The sequence below is a fragment of the Balearica regulorum genome, chromosome 10, assembly GCF_011004875.1.
Source record: "Balearica regulorum gibbericeps isolate bBalReg1 chromosome 10, bBalReg1.pri, whole genome shotgun sequence".
Taxonomy (NCBI): Eukaryota; Metazoa; Chordata; class Aves; order Gruiformes; family Gruidae; genus Balearica; species Balearica regulorum.
Window position 1 is genome coordinate 2,221,798 of NC_046193.1, and position 24,023 is coordinate 2,245,820.

The 24,023-nt window shown below is 39.9% G+C and overlaps 1 protein-coding gene across 2 annotated transcripts; it reads left to right on the plus strand.

The window, feature by feature from the left end:
- Positions 1–884: 884 nt before the first annotated feature.
- On the plus strand, positions 885–20,532 carry RAB43 (RAB43, member RAS oncogene family). Of its 2 annotated transcripts, none has more exons than XM_075762711.1 (3): positions 885–1,100; positions 10,888–11,071; positions 11,988–20,532. In XM_075762711.1, exons 1-3 carry the CDS (start codon positions 885–887, stop codon positions 12,239–12,241), a joined length of 654 nt encoding a protein of 217 aa, XP_075618826.1. In that variant the 3' UTR covers positions 12,242–20,532. The 2 variants fall into 2 exon arrangements, with proteins under 2 accessions (XP_075618826.1, XP_075618827.1); XM_075762712.1 differs by having other exon boundaries at positions 10,894–11,071.
- The last annotated feature ends 3,491 nt before the right edge of the window (positions 20,533–24,023 follow it).

Consider the following 24,023-nt stretch of genomic DNA (forward strand, 5'->3'; position numbering starts at 1 on the left):
TTTGTTTTGTAGATAACCCAGGCAGCAGTTAAAACACAAATAATTCCAGATTGCTGAGATACACATAACCAGTTTGTGATGCAACGATCACACATACACACGTGCCTATGTAATACACATAGCATGATGTTAACAGTTTTAAAGACGTGTCTGAGCTGTGCAGCACCTTGCAAGGGTGAAAAACCATAGCCCTGAGCCTCGACTTGCAACTCTGGAAACAAACCACACCCCAGCTCAGACCTGAAAATGAAAAGCCAACAAGGCAAATCAGCTGCACTTCCTGGATGACTTAATGGTAATTGCACCTGTTTATTTCTATGTGCCAGTAACTGTAAAAGATATCAGAAGGAATAAATCACAAAAATATGTCACTCCAGCAAGGACATGGACAGATACTGGCATGTGCAAATCCTCCAGGCAGGACTGGGGCACTGGTAGTGATTAAAGGCTCATCCGTGCCACTTACGACAGCTGACTAACGCACTTGTTTGCCCACACACGATGGTTTATGTCGGACAGCAACCCGAGCAGGCCCCGCCGGCATCGGCCCACCGGGGGACCTGCCAGCAGCCCCACGGCCTACGGCGGTCGGCCGTAGAGAGCCGGGTGCGCCCGCCAGCCCCTCCCGACCCGGGCCGCCAGCAAGGGAGGCGCGGTGCCCCAGGCAGTAGCCGAGCCTGCGCTCGACCCTGCCGCCAGCCCCACAGCCGCTACGGCTGCGGGCGGGGATGCACGGCCTGGCCGCCACGGCTGCGGGCGGAGAGAGGGAGGGGACGGGCAGGAGGCGGGCCCAGCGCTAGGCCCGGAGCAGCGGGGGGCGGCGGGCGCTGCGCAGAGCCCGGCTCCCCTCGGCGGCGGGCGGAAGGCCGGAGGGCGGCAGCGCCATGCCCGGCCCGGCGGCGCTGGGGGCGGCGGCGGGGCCCGACGGGGAGGAGAGCTATGACTTCCTCTTCAAGCTGGTGCTCATCGGGGATGCCAGCGTGGGCAAGACCTGCCTCGTACAGCGCTTCAAAACCGGGGCCTTCGCCGAACGCCAGGGCAGCACCATCGGCGTGGACTTCACCATGAAGAGCCTGGAGATCCAGGGCAAGCGGGTGAAGGTGAGCGGAGCGGCGGCCCGCGGCGGAGGGAGCGGCCCGGTACCCCGCCGCTCCGGTTCCGGGGCTGGCGGAACGGACGGGGAGCTGTAGCTCACCTCCCGGCCCGCCCCCGGTGCTCCGGGGCGCGGAGCTCTGGGCCGGCACGGCCGCCGAGATGCCGGGGGGGCCGTCCGGCCCTAGCCTGACTGCCGGAGGAGGAGGCGGTGGCGGGCGGCGAGCGGTGCCGCCCGTCCGGGGTGCCCCGCCTCGGAGCAGCTCCTACTGCCCGTGCCCCTGTCCTGCTGCAGACTTGTCCGTGCGCTGCTGCGCTCGGAGGAAGGGCTGCTCAACCCCGGTGCCGCCTTCCTGAACAGCTCCCACGGGCAGGGAGGGACCGGGCGCCTATATTAACTTGTTTTGCAGCGGTGGGATCAGCTGTGCAGGCGCAAGCCGGGCTGGTTCCTCGTTAGCACCAGGCCAACGCTGCTAAAAAGCCCCATTGCAAACCCGCGCTTCAGGACGCGCTCTGCTTGCGTTGTGCTCTGCCTGCAGCACCCCTCCTTCCAGGCAGGCTTCTGGCCATGGTTTATTTACAAGCCAGAAGGAACCTCATCTGGACTGTCATGTTTTCAGAAAGAGATGTGGTACTGGCAGATTGAGAGAAGCTGAGGGAGTGGTTGTTAAATTAGGCACACTTAAAAGTTATCTTAAGATGCTGTTTATAGCGTGTCTCAGAAACTTTTATAGTTCTTCTCAAGCCAGAGCAAATCAGCCCTAAATTTGTCTTCTGCTTTTCTTACGCTGGAGAAAATCAGCTAGTTATGAGCTAGAAAGAGACATTTACCAGTGGAAATATCCTCAGACTCGCAGTGGCACATATTCCCTATAACACTGACCTCTGAGCACAGAAGCATGATCGAACAGGAGGGAGCGCGGTGTAAAGCACCTGCGGTTTGTAGCAGGCTGCTGGGATAAAGCCCTTCGCCAGCCCCCTCCAGAATGAAGTCATACGACTATCCTTACCTTTCCCCAGTGGGACTAAGAACTTAATGCAGTCACTGCTTGGGAAAGATGATGGAACCGTAAAGTTTTTGAGATGAAAGGTGACACAGAAATATGGTAATTGCACTTGAATTTTGGTCTGTGTTTACCAAAGTAGATGTCAAAGTCCTCTATTGTCTTTTTCTTACAAATTAACAGAATATTAAGCAGAGTAAGTTACAGAAAATGGAAGAAATGAGGGCTCGTATTTTAGGAAAGGAGGGGGATCAGAAGTTCCACACCTAGCCAAGGTGTTTAGTTCATTATACCTTTTCCTACCATGTATAGCTGGGTTTGCAGTTGAAAAGGAAGCTCAGATTTTCTGACTGTGCTATTAGTACCTCTTCTGTGCTTTCCTTGGAAGTGGGGTTTCTCCTTTCAGATTGACCTGGCTCCATTTAAATGCCAGGCACACAGAAAGTGACAAATGTGTCTGGTCCTGGTGCCAGGGGTCTAAGCCACAGCTGTCAGGAGTAGGGGAGCACTAGCCCAGGAAATAACCCAAACTTCCTAGGTATGCTTTTCACATTGTCAGTACTTACACCTGAATATGCCAGTATTAGTAGTCAGTCTGTAACAAAACCTGTGAATTATTTCTAAGTATTTTACAAAAAAAACAAGTAAGAAAATACAAGCTCTTGAGGCTTTTTCTTTGGATTGTTCTGTACTTCCACTAAGAAAAAAAATTAGGGATGCACGGATTGAAGAAGAGTATTTTAAGCATTACTTCAGGCAAATTAATCTAGCATTGTTGCTGATTTACCTTACAGACATTTTTGTTAGCTCCTGACTTAGGGACACAGCTAGAATATGAAAACAACTGTGTGGAGTTTTTTTTGTTTGGTCTGTTAAGGTGTGGGTTGTATGCGAAGTTTTAAATTCCAGTCAGGCTTTTCCAGCTGGATTGAGATTTCAGAGCAGTCCATCTGATCTAGCTGATCTAGTTCAGCATGTTATAGGAAACAGAAAGCAAGGAGGCATTTTATTATACTTTTGTGAGCTCCCTTATAGAGTAGGGAAATAAATTGTTTCTATCAGGTGTGTTTATCTTGCAGAGTTCATAAATTTGGTTTTGGTGGAGATTACAGTGGTTCTAGGAGGAGTATTTTAGCCATCTGAATAGAGCATATCCTAGCCCTTCGGTAAACAAGCCTGTACATGTGCTCTGCAAGAGATGCACTGTGTTTCTCATTGTTTGTGTCTCAGTCACATGAGACATACTGTGTTTTAAAAGAGTTTCAGATAAATTGTTGATTGGGGTGCCTCAAATCAAGAGATGTTCAGGACAAGTTTGACCTTAAAAAAGCATGCCAGGTGAGTCTCTGGGCTGCTCCAATTTCATTATGGGTTTATACTACCCAAGACAGTATCTTCATAAGGAATGCAAAGGCTTATTTTCTTCTTAGCAAATGGTGCAGGAATAAGAAAATTCCCATATTTATAATGTTGTATAAGCTCATCTTTAGAAGTTCCTTCAGAATAACAGTATGTACAAAAAAAAGTCCCACAGAGCTTTTGAACAGTACTCGCTCTGCATCCCCAGTAGCCTAAGCTTCACTTTTAGTCAGGCTGAGGGTAGTATTACAACACAACTGAGGGAGTATGAATCAGACACTTATTTTGAAATTGAAACAAACATTTTAAGGTTAATTGTGTTAGTGTCCCTTTCTGTTTAAAGCTTCAAATGTTGTCATTACAGTTACATAATGTTTCTGAAACATTTGGGACCCAAGGATTTTAAGTCTCACTTCCTGCATTTTTATTGGATAAGGGAAAAGAAGCATGTTGGGATACTAAAGGTTAAGGTTCTGCAAATAATTTTTTTTTTTGAACTCAAGGCTTTCCTTGCATCTTAAAGCTATATTCTTTCAAGTGTCTCAAATGATCCTTCATATGCTGCTGCTTCATCAGCTACTGAAGCTGACTAAACTTCATATATAAAGAGACGTTAGTGCTTGAGAAAGGCCCTGTTCAGGGACAGTCCTGATTACTGTTTTATTTCTAAAGAGAAAGCTTCAATTAAGCGCTAGTATCATAAGCTTCCCCAATAAGTGCTAACCCTGACTTGCAGAGATTTACCACTTCTATAGAAGAAGAATATGTAAGCTTGTCTGTGCCATCCAGTCTTCTGTTTCTCTTGTTCTTTCTTTAAGATCTCCAATTTCAATTTGAGGTATTGTCCAGTGGTACTGTACAAGGCAGGTGCCTCTGGGACAGGCTGTTGTGAGCCATGGGCTCTTGGAGATGTTGGAGCGAAAAGGCAGGCCGCATGGCATGAAGCCAGGCAGGGATTTGGCAGATCTAGCGCACTGAGTTCTAATGGAACTTCAAAGTCACAGCTACCTGTGATGACCACCTAGATTTTTATCACAAAGGCAAATTCTGACCAGTGTATATCCAGAATTTTCCCCCCTCAGCTTTATGAAATGTCTGCAGTCTGTCTTCATTTTTTAAAAAAAAATGCTCTAGTATCTGCTGTTTAACATGTTGAAATTGTGGCATATTATTCTCTATGAAATACATCCTTCTTAGCTGGCTAAATCCTAGAGTACAGGCTGTAGTTCCCAAAAGTTGTGGTTGCTGACTCAACGTATAGTGATTGAAGTCCTATTGATAAAATAATTACTTGTTCTTTGAGTGATAGAAAGAATCTGGCAAACAGAACAAAAATGTTTTATAACTGTTATGTCACTGTAAGAAAAGATATTTATAAAATGGTGGAACTAAGATTTTACATAATGATAGGCAAGGACATTCCTAAGTCCAAGTCTACAAATCGTGGTTAATAACAACAAAATTCCTTTTCTTTTGATGAATTTCCTCCTGTGACCTACTAAATTAATTGGGTATCTTTACTGTCTACTTTATGCTGTCATTTCATAGTGTTTTACAGGCACTGAATATTTTTTTCCTTTATGCCATAGTTTTTCTGTCTCTTACTGTATCTGAAAGCAGCAGGAGAGAAGAACATTTGAAAACAAACACATTCCTTTTGTAACAAATACTTCTTTATGTATCATTACACTTTTCAATTTACCAGCTTTTTCAGCCCATATGATATCAAGATTCTTGGCTTTTATTCAGGCCTCATGACTGTAACTATATTCCTTTTGGAATGGTTCAAAATGTAATGTGTCATTATCTGGCCAAATTGCAAGTAATTATGACTTGTTAACTGTCTTGTCTCCTGACTGTTGTATTTAATAATGTTACTAAACAAATACAAGTGAAGCTATTGATTATTTCATGGAGGCAAGATTCTTTGACATCCAGAGGAAAGTGTAGCTCTCTTCTCTGTCAACTACTTTGACACTCATAACACCAGAGCAAACGGGAATGCTGCATTCCCAGCAAACAGGGATTCCTCATTCCCTGAAAACTTTGTAGGGAAACAACTGAATGGAGCAGTTTATCCTAACTGTTCTGTGTGGGAATGTTAAATTGAAATAGATTGTCATACAGATGTTAGTTTTGTTGGTTTTGGCAAAAACTGTGTAGATTAAGTTGCAAGTTGTTTCAGTAAGACTTTTTAGGAGCAAGTGTTACAATTTGCCAGTGTATAGGAATGTATTGTTTGCCATTTGAGATGACAGGATTCAGACACAGTCAGTTGGTTAAGAATCATTTAGCACAGTCTTTGCATCCACCATTTCAGCACCAGGAAGTTTTATGGAAATTGCTATATTTTGAAGAATTCACAGCACAAAAGTGACATTTCTATCTTAAAGAAAGGTATCAGCTATAGGATGTACTTAGTTATTATTAATGCTGCTTCACAGGCAAAAGTAAACCTGAACTCCCATGATACTTTAGAAGAATCGGGAAAGTACTTAATAAATTATGTAGAAAGTAAGGGAGGGAGAAATTGTTTAACATGTCTTGAGGCCATTTGTTAAGCATTAACCTTTGATAAACAATATGTTTATTGACACAAGCACAATCCACATCAAACCATTTGCTATTACTGGTTTACTATGCTCTTTGGTCAACCTGTCACTCGCCATTTTCAATACTGTGTCTGTTTCTATATTTGAAACTGCTTTCTTTAAGCCTAATCGCACATCCCTGAATGATCTTCCAGACACCCACCATAAATCTTACCACATCCTGTTTTTCTCCTTGCATCATGTTGAAACATCCCTTATTTCAGTTTTTCTCTGGTGTCTCTCATTTTCCCATCATGTGCCACTGTGAAAAGCCTGGGTCGGTCTTCCTGATAGTACTGGACAGCAGCTAATAAGTCATCTCAAATCCCTCTCCCATGCCGAACAAGCCTGTTTCCCTCAGACTCTTCTCACAGGGCACGTACCCTGATTACCTGACCATCTTGATGGCCCTCCACTGAATGTGCTCTTCTTTCTTGTACGGGGGGCCCAAAACTGGACGCTGTATTTTAGTTGGAATCTAGTAAATGCTGAATAAAGGGCAATAATCACCTCCCTCGATCTACTGGCTTCACTCCTGTCAATGCAGCTCAGGATGCTGCCAGGACACACTGCTGGCTCCTGTTCAGCTCCCTGTCTGCAAAGACCCCCAGGGCCTTTTCAGCACAGCTGCTCCCCAGCCAGTCAGACCCCAGCCTGCATCCTTGCGAGGGGTGACTGACGTATACTCCTTCCCAACAGGAAAAGATGAATAAGTAAATACGAAAAGATGTTTAAAATTTTGTCTAACGTACTTATGGAAAGCTCCAATTCTACAGTGATTATATGGAGTCATGAAAAAAATCTTACAGGAGTTAATAGTTGGTTTAGCACTTTCCTATTCAGTACCAGCCAGTGCTAAGGGCTCTGCTGTCCAAAAAATTCAAAGGTAAAAGCAGATCAAAATAACCAGCTTTTGTAAGTAAATGGGCATTCAACAGTGAAACAATTAGCACAAGAAAGGTGGCTCCTTGTCTTTGTTCACTTAGGGTAGTCTGTCATATTCCTTCTGAACAATGGGTATTTATTCTCAGTTCTTTATCCTATCCTCATTTGTTACTAGAGATGGTCCCCCTGAAGGCCTGCTGCCAAGCTCTTATTTCATAGGTGTTTTTTCTGAGTATCCTCAGATGAGTTTAACACAATTCTCCAGCAATCCCAACTTCTCTCTTATCTTTCTTAAACAAAAATTGTTGTTAAACTAATTACAAAATCAGGAATTGCTTAAAAAGGTTACTAGGTGACAGGCATGGCTTCCATCACATTATTTACAAAGCTGAAGTGCTTAAATCAAAGAAACAAATAATTAAGAACTCTGTGTCATATACAGCATATGTGATACATTTATACAATGCAAAAGAATATATGATCGTATCTTTTTTTTATAACCTGTGGCTAGTAGAGTTCATTTGGTATTTTGATTTTAACATCTACCTTATATTGAGGGCCTTTTACAAGAGAAATACTAAGAGTAATTTTTTTTTCAAAGAATTTGCAATTGTGATTTCTTGTCAAGAGTCACATACTTGTAAATATAGTTTAACAGAGAGACTAAATAAAATTTTTACTATAAAATGGTGGGGTTAATTTATGGTTGTAAATGGTATTGTTGTCATGTTTCTTTTTCCATAGAATTGTCTGAAGTGCATCTCTGTACGCTTACTGGTGAAACCAGTGTTTACCAGGATCAGAACTGGTATTTTAAATTATTTTTTTTTAAATCATATATCAGACTGATTCATGTTATACAGAAATATTTTTCTTAGAGTTTTCTAAAGATGCTGTCAAGCAAATTAGCTATATTTTGCCTTTAGGAATACATCTTCCTTTAACGTAAGTAATCTGGTTCAAAATACTTGCATACTCTGTGTTTGTAGTGTGTGTTCTTAATGATTTAAAGTGAGACAGTTATTGCTGTCATGACTCATTCAAGACAACTCTGCCATTGCTCTAAAGGATTGTCTCACCTTCCTCCCTATGCAGTCTGCATGCTTTCACTACCATGTGGCTGCATAGTTAGTGTTAACCCTTCAAATAAAAGGAACCCCCTTATTTTTCAGTTACATCAGTGAATTAAGCTATATGGTGAATCGGATTAACAGGTGCTAGTTTCAATGCAGGGTGAAGGCAAGGATATGCAGCTGGGATGGCAAATCTTTGATGACAGCATGGTCTTAGTTTGGCTTAAGCAAGCCATTAAACCATGCCTGTATCTGACTGACTTTCCCTGAAAAGACAAGTGAGCAGTCACCTGCCTCCTTCTGCCAGCAGAAGTGATGGGAACAGTCACAAACAGGTGTGTCAGTTGGTATATACGTTTGCAAAGAAAGTATCTGCTTGTGGGTCTAATACATACTGTAGTGTCGGCAATGAAAGCAAAACCGCAACAAACTGAAGATCGTGTGCTAAGTGATTCAGAGTCCTTACACAAAAGAGGGGTGACAAGTAGGAGAGCACAGGGCCTACCTGGAGGACGTGAGCTGGGAGGAAGACTGCTGTTTGAGCTCCTGAGAAGGTCAAGCCTGTGGTCTGTGCTGTTCCTGGCAGGACACTCGGGGCTTCAACAACTTTGTACATTCAGTCCTGTGAACACAGACATAAAGTAAAAAAGTAAAAATTTGAGTAAAAAAAAATGTGTAGAGGTGCTGTGAGGTCTTGCTGCTGACATTCTGAGGTTGTTCTATCACTATTGAAAGGCTGTGGAAACTGGGGAGGATGAGAGAAAGGCAAACATTATACTCCAGAAAGGGCTGGAAGTCTGGGAACTACAAGCTGGTCAGACTCATTTTGGTCCCTGGGAAAATCCTGGGAGAATTAAGTTTTGACCCCACTTTGAGCAGGCAGTTGGCTTTGTCACCTCCCAAAATCTGTCCCAACTGCAATGATTCTATGGAATGTACTTATACAGAGGTTTTCAAAGTCCAGTATACAGCACCACGCCCAAGACTGGCTTGCTCAGTCACTCTGCAGGTAAATCACTTTTATTTATACTATGTGAAAAGTGTAAGCTAAAACAAATTTTTTTTTTTATTTAAAAAGTTTATAATTCTTCTATAAGTGCAGAATCTCTCAGCCCTCTCCCAAGAGTTGGGTAATCATCATTAGCCTTGTTTGGCACTTGACCTAATCATGTATTGAGGTTTAAAGCTACGTAACAGACATAAAGGTCTAATGGGAGACTTGAGTACAGAGAACATCATACGTAAACCTGACATGAACTTCCTTGTCTCTAGTAATTGTCTGTTGACTGCTCTAAATCATTATCTGCTCTATTAATAATAATTGCTTTGTGTTTTTCTGAGTCCATTATAGTCCCTTCCCCTTCTCTGAGAAAATTCTTACCACGACTGAGAAGTACTTTTTCATTGGATTGATTCCTTTTAAGCTGTACATATATCATGTAGGATCTAAATGCTTGGTTAGCACAGGAAAGTGGTCTGATCAGTACAGCCATTTCCAAAGTGAAAGTTTCTGCTCAAACATGCAGCAGAATCAGAAGATACAAACAAAATACTAATGTGTAAAAGAAATAAATGGAAAAATTATTCCATGTTATTTGATATAGAACATCACTGGTGCATTGTGTTAAGTTGTTGTCAGCTCTTTACAAGAACAAGGTTCAGAGAGAGGGAAACTAATAAATAACAGGTCCACAATAAGGGAAGATTAAAAACTCCAGGAGTATTTGCCTATGTCCTGTCTCAGTTAAGAGGAGATGTAGAATATAAGGAATGGCACAAAAAGACAAGCAGCGGTCTCTCATTTATCATTTGGGGATAGAGGAGTGAAAGTGCAACAGAAGGACAGAAAATACAACATTTATAAAAGGAAATTATTTGTTTTCATTGCTACTATCTATTGAAGCCAAGAGCTTTGAAAGATTCAAAAAGGATTAGAGATTTATATGGAGAATGAGAACATCCATAGTTACTTTAGTTAAAAGCTCCTGGAAGATAAGCCATCATGTTCCAGGACGTTAGACAACCTATAAAACAAGAAGATTTAAAAAGACGTTTTCTGTATGAGCAGGATATTGTGTTTGTCCAATCTGAGTTATTGGGCTTCTTCCTCTGGAACATCTAGTACTGGGAACTCAAACCCTGATACTAAACTCATAGTTCTTATGCTGCTGGATTTAGGCAAAAGTATGTAAGCTAAGCATTTCTTCTTCCTGCCCAGATGTAATGTCTGCTCTACCACCTAAAAAAGGACAGGTGACTAGACTGACTAGATCTTTGACTGACTTTATTGAAACCTAGAATTGCTGCCATTTCTTTTACACATTCTTTTGTACATTATATGTATTCTATATACATGCTTTCAGTTGTCACGTATTTCCTTATAAAACAGCATCAGTGCTCTCAGCTGATACTGCCACATCCTACTCCAGTTGTTACTGCCCCTGTGGCAGAACTGACAAAGCCATGTCAGTACGCTAGGGAAAACCCACCTGTAGTTTCAGTGATGCACCAGATGATGAACTGGAGTGGCTTGGCTGTGGGCTAACATCTTGTTTTGCTAATTGTGCGAGAGAGGTGACAAAGGTGTAGGGCTGGACACACAAAAGTGATAATTTCATAATCTGCTACAGAAGGATGCATCAGAGCTCACCTGCAGGAACCCAGAGCGTCTCAACTGAGGCAGATATAAACTTTGAGCAGCCAAGTGTGAAAAGGTTCTCCAGTGTATATTATTATCCTTAAATCATGAACAAAGGTCTAGAAAAACATGATGCCAGAACATATTATGCGTAAGGGAGATTTATAACAAGGCTATTAAATCAAGTCCTATCTTTTGATTCAGGTTGCTGGCCAGTGTCTCATTGTATGCTTTGTTTTATTTAGTTGCAGATCTGGGACACGGCTGGCCAGGAGAGATTCCGAACTATCACACAGAGTTATTACCGCAGCGCCAATGGAGCAATCTTAGCCTATGATATCAGCAAGAGAGGCTCTTTCCTGTCCATTCCTCGCTGGATCGAGGATGTGAGAAAGTATGCTGGTTCGAACATAGTACAATTACTGATTGGTGAGTTAAAAACATTAATACCAAGCACTGTAGGTTACTGTACAATGTAATTAGTTGCAATACTTAAGATGGTTAAAAGATTTCTTTTTGGTTGAAGTTAAGATTTATGTAATAGATACGATTGGAAATTTCCCCTCTTTTGTTTTTTAAAGTGCTGATTCATCAAAACAGAAATGTTTTGCTTTGGTTAACTTCTGTTAAGAAGTAGCCAGCTTTGTATCAGAAGCCAGCTTTGAATCCTTTGCCTCTCACTTAATGGAGAACTGGGTACACAAGATTTCCAGGTTCTGAGGCATCGCTGCTCTGGAGCTATTCTCATGATAAGGACCATAAGCTTTCCAGGGCCCAAAGAAGATCTGTCATATCAAGCTGACGTGTTTTGGCAAACCAAAACACCCACATACTTCAGCAGATGAGGGATTTCAGAAGGACTTGGGGGCAATCAGTGTTTGTCAGTTCTCTGCTAGAAGTTCTGCTTCCCAGCCCCAATGTTTCTGACTCAAACACAGTTCTTGGGGCTTGTAGACCTGCTAATACAATGTTAGGGCTATTCTAGATTTCCCTAGGAACCAGCAGACTGCTGTTTTTTTCACAGAAGTTTTAGCTTTCATTTCTAGCCCATTTCTCTTCTGTTAAGGTCTACAGCCACCACTATTCAGTTACTGACTTTTTCTGTTCTTTGTATGAGTCATACAGAAATACAGGTTGGAAGGGGCTTAGGAGGTTATCTAGTCCAACCTCCTGCTCAAAGTAAAGCTAATGTCAGGTTGGTCAGGACTTCTTCAGTCAAATTTTGAAAATCTCCAAGAATGGAAATTCTGCAGCTTCTCATGGGCAACCTGAGAACTTCCTGCTAAATACTTACTCTGACATAAATAGTCATTATAAATTACTTTTTTGTTTCTTTTTCTTCCAGGAAACAAGTCTGACCTAAGTGACCTTCGAGAGGTTCAGCTGGAAGAAGCTCAGACTCTGGCTGAACACTATGATAATATCATCTGTGCCATAGAGACCTCTGCAAAAGACTCCAGCAACGTGGAGGAGGCTTTTGTGAAGATGGCTACAGAGCTCATGATGAGGCATGGAGGCCCTATGTTCAGTGAGAAGAATACTGACAGCATCAAGCTTGACAGCAAAGACATTGTAGAAGGCTGGGGTTGTGGTTGCTGATATGAGCTAGGTGATATCCCTAACTTTACTGGAATTTAGATGGTGCTTCACCCTAATGCTGAGTAGCACGGTAGCCATATTCTCTTCCTCCTCCTGTGAAACCAGCAATTTTGTAGAAGTTAGACACAATCCTGTTTGCTTTGGTGTCTTATTTTTAAAAAGGGACGCTTGAGAGGTAGTCCTAAAAGTCAAGCCCTCTGAAAAACTTACTCAACACTTGTCCCCACCATTTTCTTTTCTGTAACCTTCATACAAGTTACAAAAGTGGAGGTAACAGCTTTGAACTGGTGATGTGGGGTGGGGAGACAGATGGTTGGGGAAGAGACTGATGCACACCCAAAGTTCTGCAGCATTTAGCATGGGACTGTTGGCAAAGGAGGTCACTTTTGGAATAGGCAATCTTGACAGTGTCTCTTTAAAACCTCAGCACTCCACCAATGACCAGAAAGCAACAGTCTCTTTGATAAAGGTATTTCAAGAGTCAGAATACCCAACATTTTGATTACAGGACCAAATAGCAGTTGCCTGTCCTAGCGCATATGGATTGCTAGTTAGTATTGGAAGGGGCTCAGGTGGGGAAGCCTTCTCTCAGGTTTCATAATATTTTTTTAAGTTATCATTTGAACAAAAAGTAAAATCAGCCTGAGCAATATCATGTGACTTGCTGTCAAGCAGGATTGGACCAGTATAGTTAGTTTAAATACAGCCTTGAGGAGAGGGGGTAGATGCATTTCATTTATTATTGTTTGCACAGTGATAGCTCCTTTTCCAAGTGGGTATCATTGAGTTTTTGCCCTCAGGTCTCTTAATTTCATTCCATAACTCAAGACTTGCAGCACTGGAAACGGGAACTGGAGAAACCTTGAAATGACTGGTAGCCATGATCTCTTGCCATGTGCCCAGTGGTCATATGCAGGGTTAATTCTGGTCATACCTTTCACATTATGTTACCAGAGCATTTATTGCTTAAGTGGTATAAATGGATTTGGGGTTTGTTTTGCTTTTTTAAAACCATCTCTTTAAATACAATCTGGGCATATACTGGGAAAGAAGACCTCAGAACAGCTGAAAACTGCATGCGTTGCACTTGTTGGTTGTAAGAAACCAGTGTCTTTTTGAGTGATTCCTGCCCAACTTTGTACTCAACTGCTTCCCTCTCCCTATCACAAGTTACCAATTGCTTTTCATTTCTCGAAAATACTCAGCTGTTGATCAAAAGTCTATATTGCTAAGTAAAATAGATTTCATAATTCAGCTACCTATAGTTGTCTTTCAGATTCAGGTCTGTATTGTATGTTGTAGATGCAGTGGAAGTACTAATGGCAGCAGTCCTCTCTGGATTTACACTCTCAAGCACCTTACAAAAATGAATTTGCAAAGGGAACAGACGCAGGATTATTTTTAACTCTGCAGTTAAAGCAAAGGTGTTCAGAGGTGACAAGTGATTTTTGCAGCTTGATGCTTTGAGGAAGCTCGTTTTCAGAAAGCACCCACTTAAAGTGAAGTCACTTGTCCCTCTTGAAAATCTTGATCAAAAAGGGCCTGGATTGGTTTGCTACTAGGGCTACACCAGTTTTTAGCCATTTGACATATCCAGTATCATAAAAATCAGGAAGATTTAAGAAAGGGCTAATGGATCCTCATTTCAATACTATTCATCTTCCTAAGAAAATATTAAATCATTCTCTGGTTTTTGGGGTTTTTTTAAACTATAAGGTAGATAATTGAGGAGTTACATATGCTTTGTAGCCTGTTTGTTTCTAATCTAAGGCATTAGTTTTCAAGTTTTATAGTTTTAAGAGTGAAAGGGCCTTAAATTTTTCAATTAGTATAGATTTCACGATTCTAATATTTTATATGGAAGGGCAGGTTGAGCTGCAGTGCTCAGTAGTATTTTTGGATAGTTTTCCAGGACATTCCCAGCTCTCCTACATCCAAAGATAACAGGCAGTAAGTGTCCAGCAGTAGCTAGACACTGAAAAAGAGGACTGTCCAAACTCTAGATTTGTTAGTGATTAGCAAACCCTGTATTCTACTCTCGGGAGAAACTGTGAAGACAGTCCAAGCTAAAACTCAGTCCTGATGACTTTTTCCTCCTGGTTAGATGGTCCTTAAGATACAGAATACTAGCAAGCATTTGACTTTGTCATGACATATTATAGTTTACATCTGTAGGTTACAGTCCTGCAGTTCTGCATGCTTGAACGTGGACCCTCAGATAAGCTCAGCCTCCCACTATTTGCAGGATTAGTGCCAAATTATTTAAGCTACGCTAATAAAAATTCATACACGTTTAAGAAAAGTATTGCTACTACTCCGATTGAAATCAGTAGTTTACATAGTAACTCATCTTAAAACTGGAACAAGATGTGAAATGAACACAAATCCTGCTTCCAGTCCAGTCAGTGAATGATTGTGTTTTTACAGTAGGTGAAGAAATGAGGAATTATTGATCCATTTCCCTAGTTTTGAGGTCTGTTTAGTAAACAAGTAGAATTAGGCCAAGCACTATATTTTTCCTTACGATTTGCCCCCCATATATGTCTTAAGCTAGTCTTGAAGGTTGAGACTCTGTCTGCAGGTTAGTGTGTTTCAGTCAGAAAACATGAAATACAGTGTCAGTGATTTGTCCACTGTGTTGTCAAGTGAAGGCACCAATTCGGATTAGTTTTCATTGTGCTGTAGAAAACTAAGACTATGGTTTTAACTCAGCTTTGTCTTCTAACTCTTGGCTCTTCTATGTTGTAACAAGCGTAATACAAGTTTGCATGCCCCACCTAACTGAACAAAAGGGAACAAAGAGACTGAGGACCTGCTTTATTTTTTCAGGTTAGTAGCAGGTATGAATGACAGTGCTTGGGCTGTCAGTAGTAAAAGTCTATTTCAATTACCAAACCCTTTCTTTGTCTATTAGTAATAGCACAATACTCACTAGACTGATAGCTTCTAGACCAGATATAAATTAAACAGTAAATTTAACTTAGAGCTTTTCACTCCCTTTCTGAAGACTTTTATTAAATCCGTAATTTGAGTATTAGGAAGACAGTCCTGTTGGTTTAATTCTGGTAATCCTATTGAAACCAAAAGGATACTTGAGTGAAGAGAGTGAGTAGTAATAAACCCGAGATTTATGGGTAAAAACCTCAGTTTCAAATCTTAGATTACAAATGTGCACTGATGTACATCAAGTGAATAATTCAGTAGTGCATGATCAGAGTTCACAGGATAAACATTTGCCAAGAAACCTGTTTACTGGCAGTTGAACATTAACAAGACTATGGTGCAGTAATTGCTTTTAAGCAGACCTCCTTGGCTGATCACACATTTGCATTAGCGTTTATCATTTATTTTTGGCAGTACCCAAAGTGTGCAAAATATTACAAAAACACAGAAGGGGACATTGCTCCCTGCCTTGTAACGCTTAGGAGTGGAATGCAGAAGCAAATACTGAAATGAAATCATCAGCAGAATGTGGTTCTCAGGAGTGTGGCCATTGTTAGCCTTTGTATTGATTTTGATTTAAGCTAATTTTATTTCCAGTTACTCATCCAGTCCATCATCATGGATGGAACTTGTACAAATATTTATAATTATGTAAATATAATACCAAAGAAATGTCAGCCCAGAAACCTGATAACATTTGCTTTGCAAAACAAAATTTTTTAAACATGAAAACACTTAATAGAGGAAGAGTCCTAGTGATTTTATCACTCTCACTGTATTGGAAAGCAGGTCACTTTTTTTTTTTGGGGGGGGGGGCGGCAAAATTAAATGAAGCTCAGCTAATATTGCACAGATTTCTAAGAACTTCATGAGAAGTGGAGCTCCTGCTCAGGTTTTTTTTGCCTTTAAAGAAGATCATATTTATTTGAAGAATAGAGCTGACAGTCATGTGCAATATACATGCATTACTGCAGTAGTACATTATCTTATGTATACACTTGCACAGTAACACCCTTAAATAACATTGAAGTCTTTCCTTGAGTTGCCCCAGTATATATTGTCCCAATAAGATTTACATCTCCGTTATTTAATCTCATAGTCCCAGCTGGTTGACCTTTTGAATGTCTTTTGCCATCTCACGCCAATCCTGAGGAAACTGGGAGGTAAATAACATTATTCATTTCTCTTAATAAGATTATTTTACTCAATGTTATAATGATAGCCTTTTAAAATCAAGATGAATTTATATGTTATTTCATTAATAGAAATTGTTTATCTTTACCTATCCTGCTTCCAAAACATTTCTATATTTACAGACCACTGAAGTGTACCCTGTTGCATTATTTTGTGTAAACAGTGTGCTGGAGGAAAATGAAGTGAGAACAATACATGCTTTGTGAAACTGAAAAATAAAGTTACTCTCCTTTTGGTGTCTTCCAACCTTGGAGAGTGCTCAGTTTAACCCGTCAGTCATTCGGTGTGGAGACGTCACAGAAACAAACCAGATTGCGGGCAGAGCGTGCAACCAGTAAGCAGCAAAAATCCAAGGAAATGGGAGCGAATGTCTGCTCTTTTGTGAAGAGGTAGTTCTCACATGACTCGCTTTGCCCCAGTAGCTGATGATGACCATGTAGCTTGTATTCCCACCCTTGTGGTACAGGAAGTGAGGAAATTAAAGAGCAAGGAAAGGAATCCCAAAGTGTAGGCTAATTACTCTAACCACTTCACTATCCTTTTCTCAAGTGATCCTCAGTTGTTTCATCAACTAAAAGGCATTTTACATTTACAAATTTGGCAATAAAAGATGCCACATTGTTAACCCATGTAGATAAATAGTTACATTTTATTACAGTTGTATAAAGTATAGTGACTTCATAGTCACAGAGCAGAGTCCTTTATAATTGGGCTGTTTTCAGATTTGAAAGTTCTTTTCCACGCTGTGAGATCCATAGATTTGGGAAATACTGTCTCGGTTTTATTTTTGTAGTGTCTTTTGGTGCTGATCATCCCACTGAGATTTCAGTTAGAGAACTAGCCTCCTGAGTATCTTGTTTTTACTGGCCAGGTAACATTAGTTTTCTTTTAACTCTATTGAATTGGGATATAGAGCTATGGAAGCAGCAAAAAAAATCTCAGATGGAAGCATTTAGTTGCAATCCCCACTGCGTACTTTAGGAAAAAAACCCCAAACTATACCACAACTAGATGTTCTGATTTCCAGCACAAGTTTAGCCCTCTGTATCTTTTTTTATCATTTCATTTTAGTTTATGTGGAGAAGAGCAAGGTTACAAAATCAAAACAAACAGACCAACACAAATGTATGTTTGCTGTCCATGGAATTGTTGCCAGAGGTTAGATAAAAATAGCCAGCATACTCTCCCATCTTGATCTTAGATAGCACTTTTTAATACAACTAAAAAAAAGTTAAAGTGCACTTAAAAAATAAATCTTTGACGCACAAAAGGGGTGTGGTTTTATTTTACTGTGCCTTTTTTTAACAAGAGTTTCTATTACTTGAATACTGATAAAGGCAGTTACCTGTATTACATTCATAACTTTAGGTGTCACTGAAGACAGACCATGTCAACAATTGTCTTGTTTTTCCATATGAATCAGTGGCCAGTGGAAAACAAGTAAACAGAGTAACTTCGTAAGAAACAGTGAGGCCTAGAGTAACAGTCAGGGCAGATTTTCTATTTGGTCTGATTAAACGTGTTAGGTTTAATCGATCGTTACTCAGTCCAAAGAAAATACTTTCCTTCCCAAAGGTAAAATAATACACAACACATAGTAATGGGTTTTCCTGTTTGCTTTTTGTACAACAGAAGTTTGACTGCTGTCTCTACTAAACAGGAGTGGACTGCTAAACTAGTGAAGTGCATGGTAACAGAATAGTTTAACATTTGGAGAGCTGTTAAATTGGCTTAAAGCTGTATTTAGAACCTATTCCTTCCATTATGAGGGGCAAAGTATGTCTCTCTCCCCCAGGACACAATTTGAAAACCTTCAGAAGATCCAAGATTGATAAAAAATTATTGAGGCTCTCTTTACCATTAAAAAAGTCACTTTCCATCTTTGTTTTGCAAGACATTTTTAGACTTAGCGTTACTTCCAATTTGATTATCCAACTGAACTGCTGACAGAGATTTCTACTTTCTTTCAGCCTCAAACTTAACAGAAAACAGAGGCTTAATCTTCCTATCACAAAGCACTGAAGGGCCACCAGATAGACTATAACCAGCAGGTTTTTGCACATGTGTAACTCAATCTCCTGCTCCTGTGACAGTTATTTAATATCTGTAATGTGTGTATATAATACACTGTACTCTGAAATCAATCAAGTCCAGCTTTGCAATCATTAATGCGAGTAGGTAGTGTAGGGTATGGTATTAGGGAGGTACAGCAGCTTCACAAAGCTGCTTCTGTTTTAGCTAAGGCTTACCTAGCCCATTCAAAATTTGCTATTACAGCTAAATTACTACAAGTGAATTATTTTCATTTAGCCATAAACATAACATGAAAAAAAATTTCCTACATTTATATCTTTTAATTTTAAAGCCTAGACTAGGATACTAAGAACAGTAGTCACCTATTTTAAGTTTCCATAAGAACATAAACCTTATCATTGACTACTCTGTAGGAGTTTAAACCTTAATTCCCCCACAAACTCACTCAGACATCTTAAAGTACACGCTATTCAAATGGAACAGCTACCTAAAAGGATCCAAGGTTCTGTAAGTTTTAGCTTAGGGAAAGTACCTTACATATGACCGAAACTGTGACAAGCTAGCAGTTATGACTTCTAATTGTTCAATCAATACAAAAAAACCTTACGGCACAAAGATTATCTTCTCCAGATAAAAGCAGAGGAAAACATTAAATGAAAGACTGTATTTCCTTAGAAATTCTCTTTTTAAGGCACCTGACCAACACAACCCGTGTATGTCCAAAAGCCAGTGTCTTTTCAGTTACCGCTAAGTAGCAGCCTATTACATTGCACTGTAATATGATGATGAACACCTGTTTTTCCTGCAGTAAATTCTATGAGCAATATAGACTCATATGAAGATGTGAAGGAGTGATTTTGGACATCTGAAGGATTGTATGTGAAAACAAGATGAAAGTTTTTGTGTGTGAAAGATTGTCCTTTGAACACGGCATGCAAACTTGTCTTGAAAATTTGAAGGTACTTTAAAAGAGTGAGTTAAGAGCTGAATTTTCTGAGACATTAAAGCTGCAGACAGATGCCTACCAATGTCTTCAAAAGCATCTAGCTAGCACTGCAAAAAAGCACAAAACTTGTATGGAACTGGTTTGCACTAAAGGGAAATAGTTATCAGGAAAAAAAAAAATAGTCATGTGAAAGGCAGAGCATCCTGATTATTACGTATTTCTCATGTTCATTCCCTATTCCAATGCTGTGCGTAAGTAAACATTTTTCCCCTTTATAAATGGTATTAAAGTAGATTCTAAGTGTGAAAAGTAGTTTGATACTTAAGAAAATGTAAAGAGCATTTTATTTTGTCAAGAGAGTGATAATGTTGATGAGGAGAATAACTTTGCTAATACAGTTTGGTGATGTAATAGAAGAGATTCACCAGATAGAGTTAAGTGTTGGAATGATGCTACATACACATAGCATTTCAAAAACAGGGGAAGCCAATGGATGAGATGAAACACTGTCCTGCTTGCCAGACATGAAGTACACACAGACATATACTAGCAGAACGTGAATTTAGTTATTTGTAATGCTTTTTAAAGATTTCTATTTTATAAGTCTGCAAGGAGAAATGCTATGATTTTTGACAGTCAGATATGCTCAGTGCTGTCAACCAGCTTTTCCCTCTTTCGTGCCTCACTCACTGATACCTGACTGATACAGAACCCACAACTCCATAGACTAGACAGCATTCAAGTGAGTCTGGCTCACACACCTGTTGGGGAGAAAATAAAAATCTGTAATTCACATTGAATTCATTCACTGCATTCCAAAATTATTTGAGGGGTTTGGATAACAGTGTTAAAATTATTCTGCATTTTCTGCTGTTTTCAAGGTTTCTTCAAGAGATGCAGGCTGTACATTTCTAATCATCAGTAACTACTTTGCTTTTAAACTTTCTTATCACAATACTGACTAGATCATTTGGAATTTGAGGAGACAAGGGAGCAAGCTTGCATACTATAGTAATTTTTTATACTTTACCTTCATCTATTTATGAATTTATTATGAAAAATATTTTTAAACATATGAAACCTGCTTTTTGTTGTGAATTTTAGCAAATTAGTGGATACATTGTACTGTGTATCATTAAAAAGGTTTAATTAAAAGTAAACATTTGGCAATTAATACTTTTTGTTGTTATTTTATGCATGCACCTTGCTATGTTTTATTATCAGAAACAAACCCAAGATTTTAAGAAATTATGTATCTCTTCTCTAGTGCTGTATGGTCTTCTACTTTTACACAAGATACAATCTAATGTACTCTGTTAAACAGTGCTTGACTCTCTTCCTCTTATCCCTACAATTGCCCATCACTTACATAAATGCGTGCACATTAAGTTGTTTCAAATTAGTAAACTCTCCAACATAACTGGCTGAAAGATGAAGAAGGAAAACCAAAGTCCTCAATGTTGGACAAGCGCAAATAACTTTTTTCAGTGCTTACAATTAAGTGTAAACAGTATAGTTACAACTGTACCTTCCCAAAGGAACATTTAGATCCTGGATTTTATTTAATTGCTGTAAATTAAACAAAGCAACACCCTTTCTTTTTGCTTGGCTCTTTAATTCTAACATCAGTAGATGTGCTAAGCAGGTTTTTAAAACCTGCCTTTTTGATCAGCAGGAGCCTAATAGTGAGTTACTTGATCCTGTATTCAGTCTACTACTTCAATAAGAGCCTCAGATACCAAAACAGCAATCAGTAGTTTTCCACTAAATGGTCTTGCTCTAAAGGTGGTTCCTTAGGGTGCTGGGTATAGCTGAATACCTTAGTTAATCCTCTTATTCTTTACTACTGAAACATTCTGGATGCAACTATAGATGTCACTGGTGTGCACAGTGCTGTAGAGAATCCATCTAAGACATAAATAATGCAAGTGTCATGCTTAACACATACCTACTCTTTGTAGGTATCAACCTTTAGTTTTTGATGTACTTTACATGTGTTCTGCACATCTATAGTACAGTTTCTAAATCCGTCTGGGGAAAAAAAATTACCCAGAAAATACAAAAGGAAAAGCAAGCTGTGAACTCAAAGGCTACGATAGGAGACAAAATGTAACAGTTGATACAAAACTGGGTTTCCTTTATGTAAGTAAACCCTGTAAAATACTTGGCCTTCAAAAGCAAACCAGTGCTTTCACAGCATACCCCAATGATGAGCTAATCATAAGACACTTTGAATGAACCTTGGAACCTGCCTGTCTTGCTGCTAATAAGGTCTCACAAGATTTCCAGAGCAGAAAGGACACACACCTGCGTTGATATAACTAACTAGTTCCATAGCTGCTTCCCAGGTCATCTTCCAAAGCAGTCTATGACAGGCAGAACACACAACCCTGACGAGGCAGTGAGGTGGGCGGCCAGAATCTCCCCAGACACCCTTGAAAATGTGAACAGGCTAAACCAGTCATAAAATGTTATGTGGACGCGAAAAAAACCCACACATTGAAAAAAAAACCCCAAAACTCTGCTCTGATCTCTGCTGCCTGATCATTTGTAAGTGTGTGTGGCAAATTAAAATATGTATCAAAAACAGATCTCTTTTGGTAACTTTAATTTTGAATTTAATTTTGGAAAACAATCATGACAACTGTTTAGTTGGCTTATTGTAAGTGCATACGGCAAACAGTTTAAAGGGACTTCTTAGTTGCACTGCTAGGAACCCTTACTTGAATTCTCTAGGAATGTGGAATAGTTTGGATACAGGAGGAGATCTGCACACATCAAAACCATTTTTCTTCTCTTGTCAGTGAGGTAAACTGACAAAAAAATACTCTTTAATAGCCTAATTTCACTGAATATTTTTTCTCCCCACCTATGATCAAGAACTTAGATATTAAACTAGCAGAAAGCATATTCACAGATACACTTCCATAAAACAAGCCATGAGAGCCAAGTCCTATTTTAAAATCCATTTCTTATTCTTACCTATACAACAGGTGCTACTTCTGCTTCAGAAAGAGGTCAATAGATAAATTTGCAGTAAACCTAGCTAGGTGTTAAACTGTAAGATGTGTTTAGGGTGATCTTAGATTCTGATACTGGCTTCTGAGCTTGGCATACAAGAGCAACAAAATGCAAGGAGGAGAACTTTTAATTAAGACCAGCTGAGTCTCAGGTGGTATTAATTACACAAAGTAAACCTCTCTTGTCTTTACACAAAGTTAAACCCATCTGTGCTGTTTTGAATCTACTGATTTATTTTACTTACAGAAGTGACCACAGAATCACTCTTTTCTGAAACTTTCAATGTGCAGCCTGTTTGAGTCAACATTGAAAACAGGATGTCTTTCATTACCCAAGAGCTCATCCTTGTATAGACAAAAGATTTTAACACAGACTGTGTAAGATATGCAGTGATGCCATACAGTAAAGACTGTTAGTACCCATTTCTGTTCAAGCTACAGAACATACAAGCACACCACTGAGTTTTAAAGAAACTCCTGTAATCCTGGCTTCTTGCCCATGACACTGAAGGAAAGAGATTTCTACCTCTTTCAGCAACTACCTTCTGTGCGTTGTGTTATTCAGGTCACTTTTTCTATCTTCCTTTAATCCCTGGTGAGACTAGGTGGGGGGACAAAACAGCTACAGTGCACTTGACATAACAGCATTCTTGCTTTTAACCACCACAACGAAGACAGGGTATGTGGAAAGCTAACAGAACCAAAGGTCTGGACTGGTTCACATACTTTCACTGCCTGTGCAATTAAGTGTAATTTAAAGCCATACATACATGTACATGAATTTCAAATGTATTTGCATTTCATAGAAAACTGTATTCAATCATTGCAAAGGTAGACGTCTTGGTGCCACCACACACAGATACCGTGCTTGGAGCTGCACTCTGAACAATTGTCTCAATTGAGATTCAATCCTAGCTGTTGGGAACAAAACCAAGTTACATTGGAAAAGTCAAAGTTTAGCACAATGTTTCTGTGAATCATTTTGTTAGTATTCCTCCCTTCCGTCACCTAGAAACATTTTTTTGAACGAGAAAAAGCTGGCAAAGAGCTGACATTGAAGTTCTGAAAATCCAGAGCTGAGAAAGCACGGCATGATACCCTGTGAGCCTGTCCATTCACTGATGGAACAAAACTCAAATGCTCCAGGGACTTTGAACCGTGCATCCTTTCCACGTTTTACAGAAACAACCTGCACTGTGTCACTTCCATGCCACAGTTGCTTATTTTCTTGCTGAAGAAAGCACAAACAATTGTCTGTTTTATAAAGCATGCAAACCCTGAATATAAAACATAACTTACTAAAACTGCATAATTCTGATTAATTTGAAACCATTTATAGCAAAACTGTGAGGTAAACATATCTTTCCCAGCACATGAAAGAGGTTTCAAGAGCACCAAACTCTGAGCTCATCTCCCAAACTCCTGAGGCACAATTTCTGAGTTGCTGACAGGAAAAACTTACCAAGTGCTTTGCAATTGTTTGAAAACAAGAAAGGGTGTGAAGAGAGGAAGCTAAAGTTATGAATGAACACTTTCACCTGCTATTTTTTAAAGCATTTAGGCTTTTTGAGGGTCTGCCAAGGCCGTATTACCACTTACCAAGCTGGAGTTCATTCCATGGAGCTGGAGAAACCGAAATACCCTG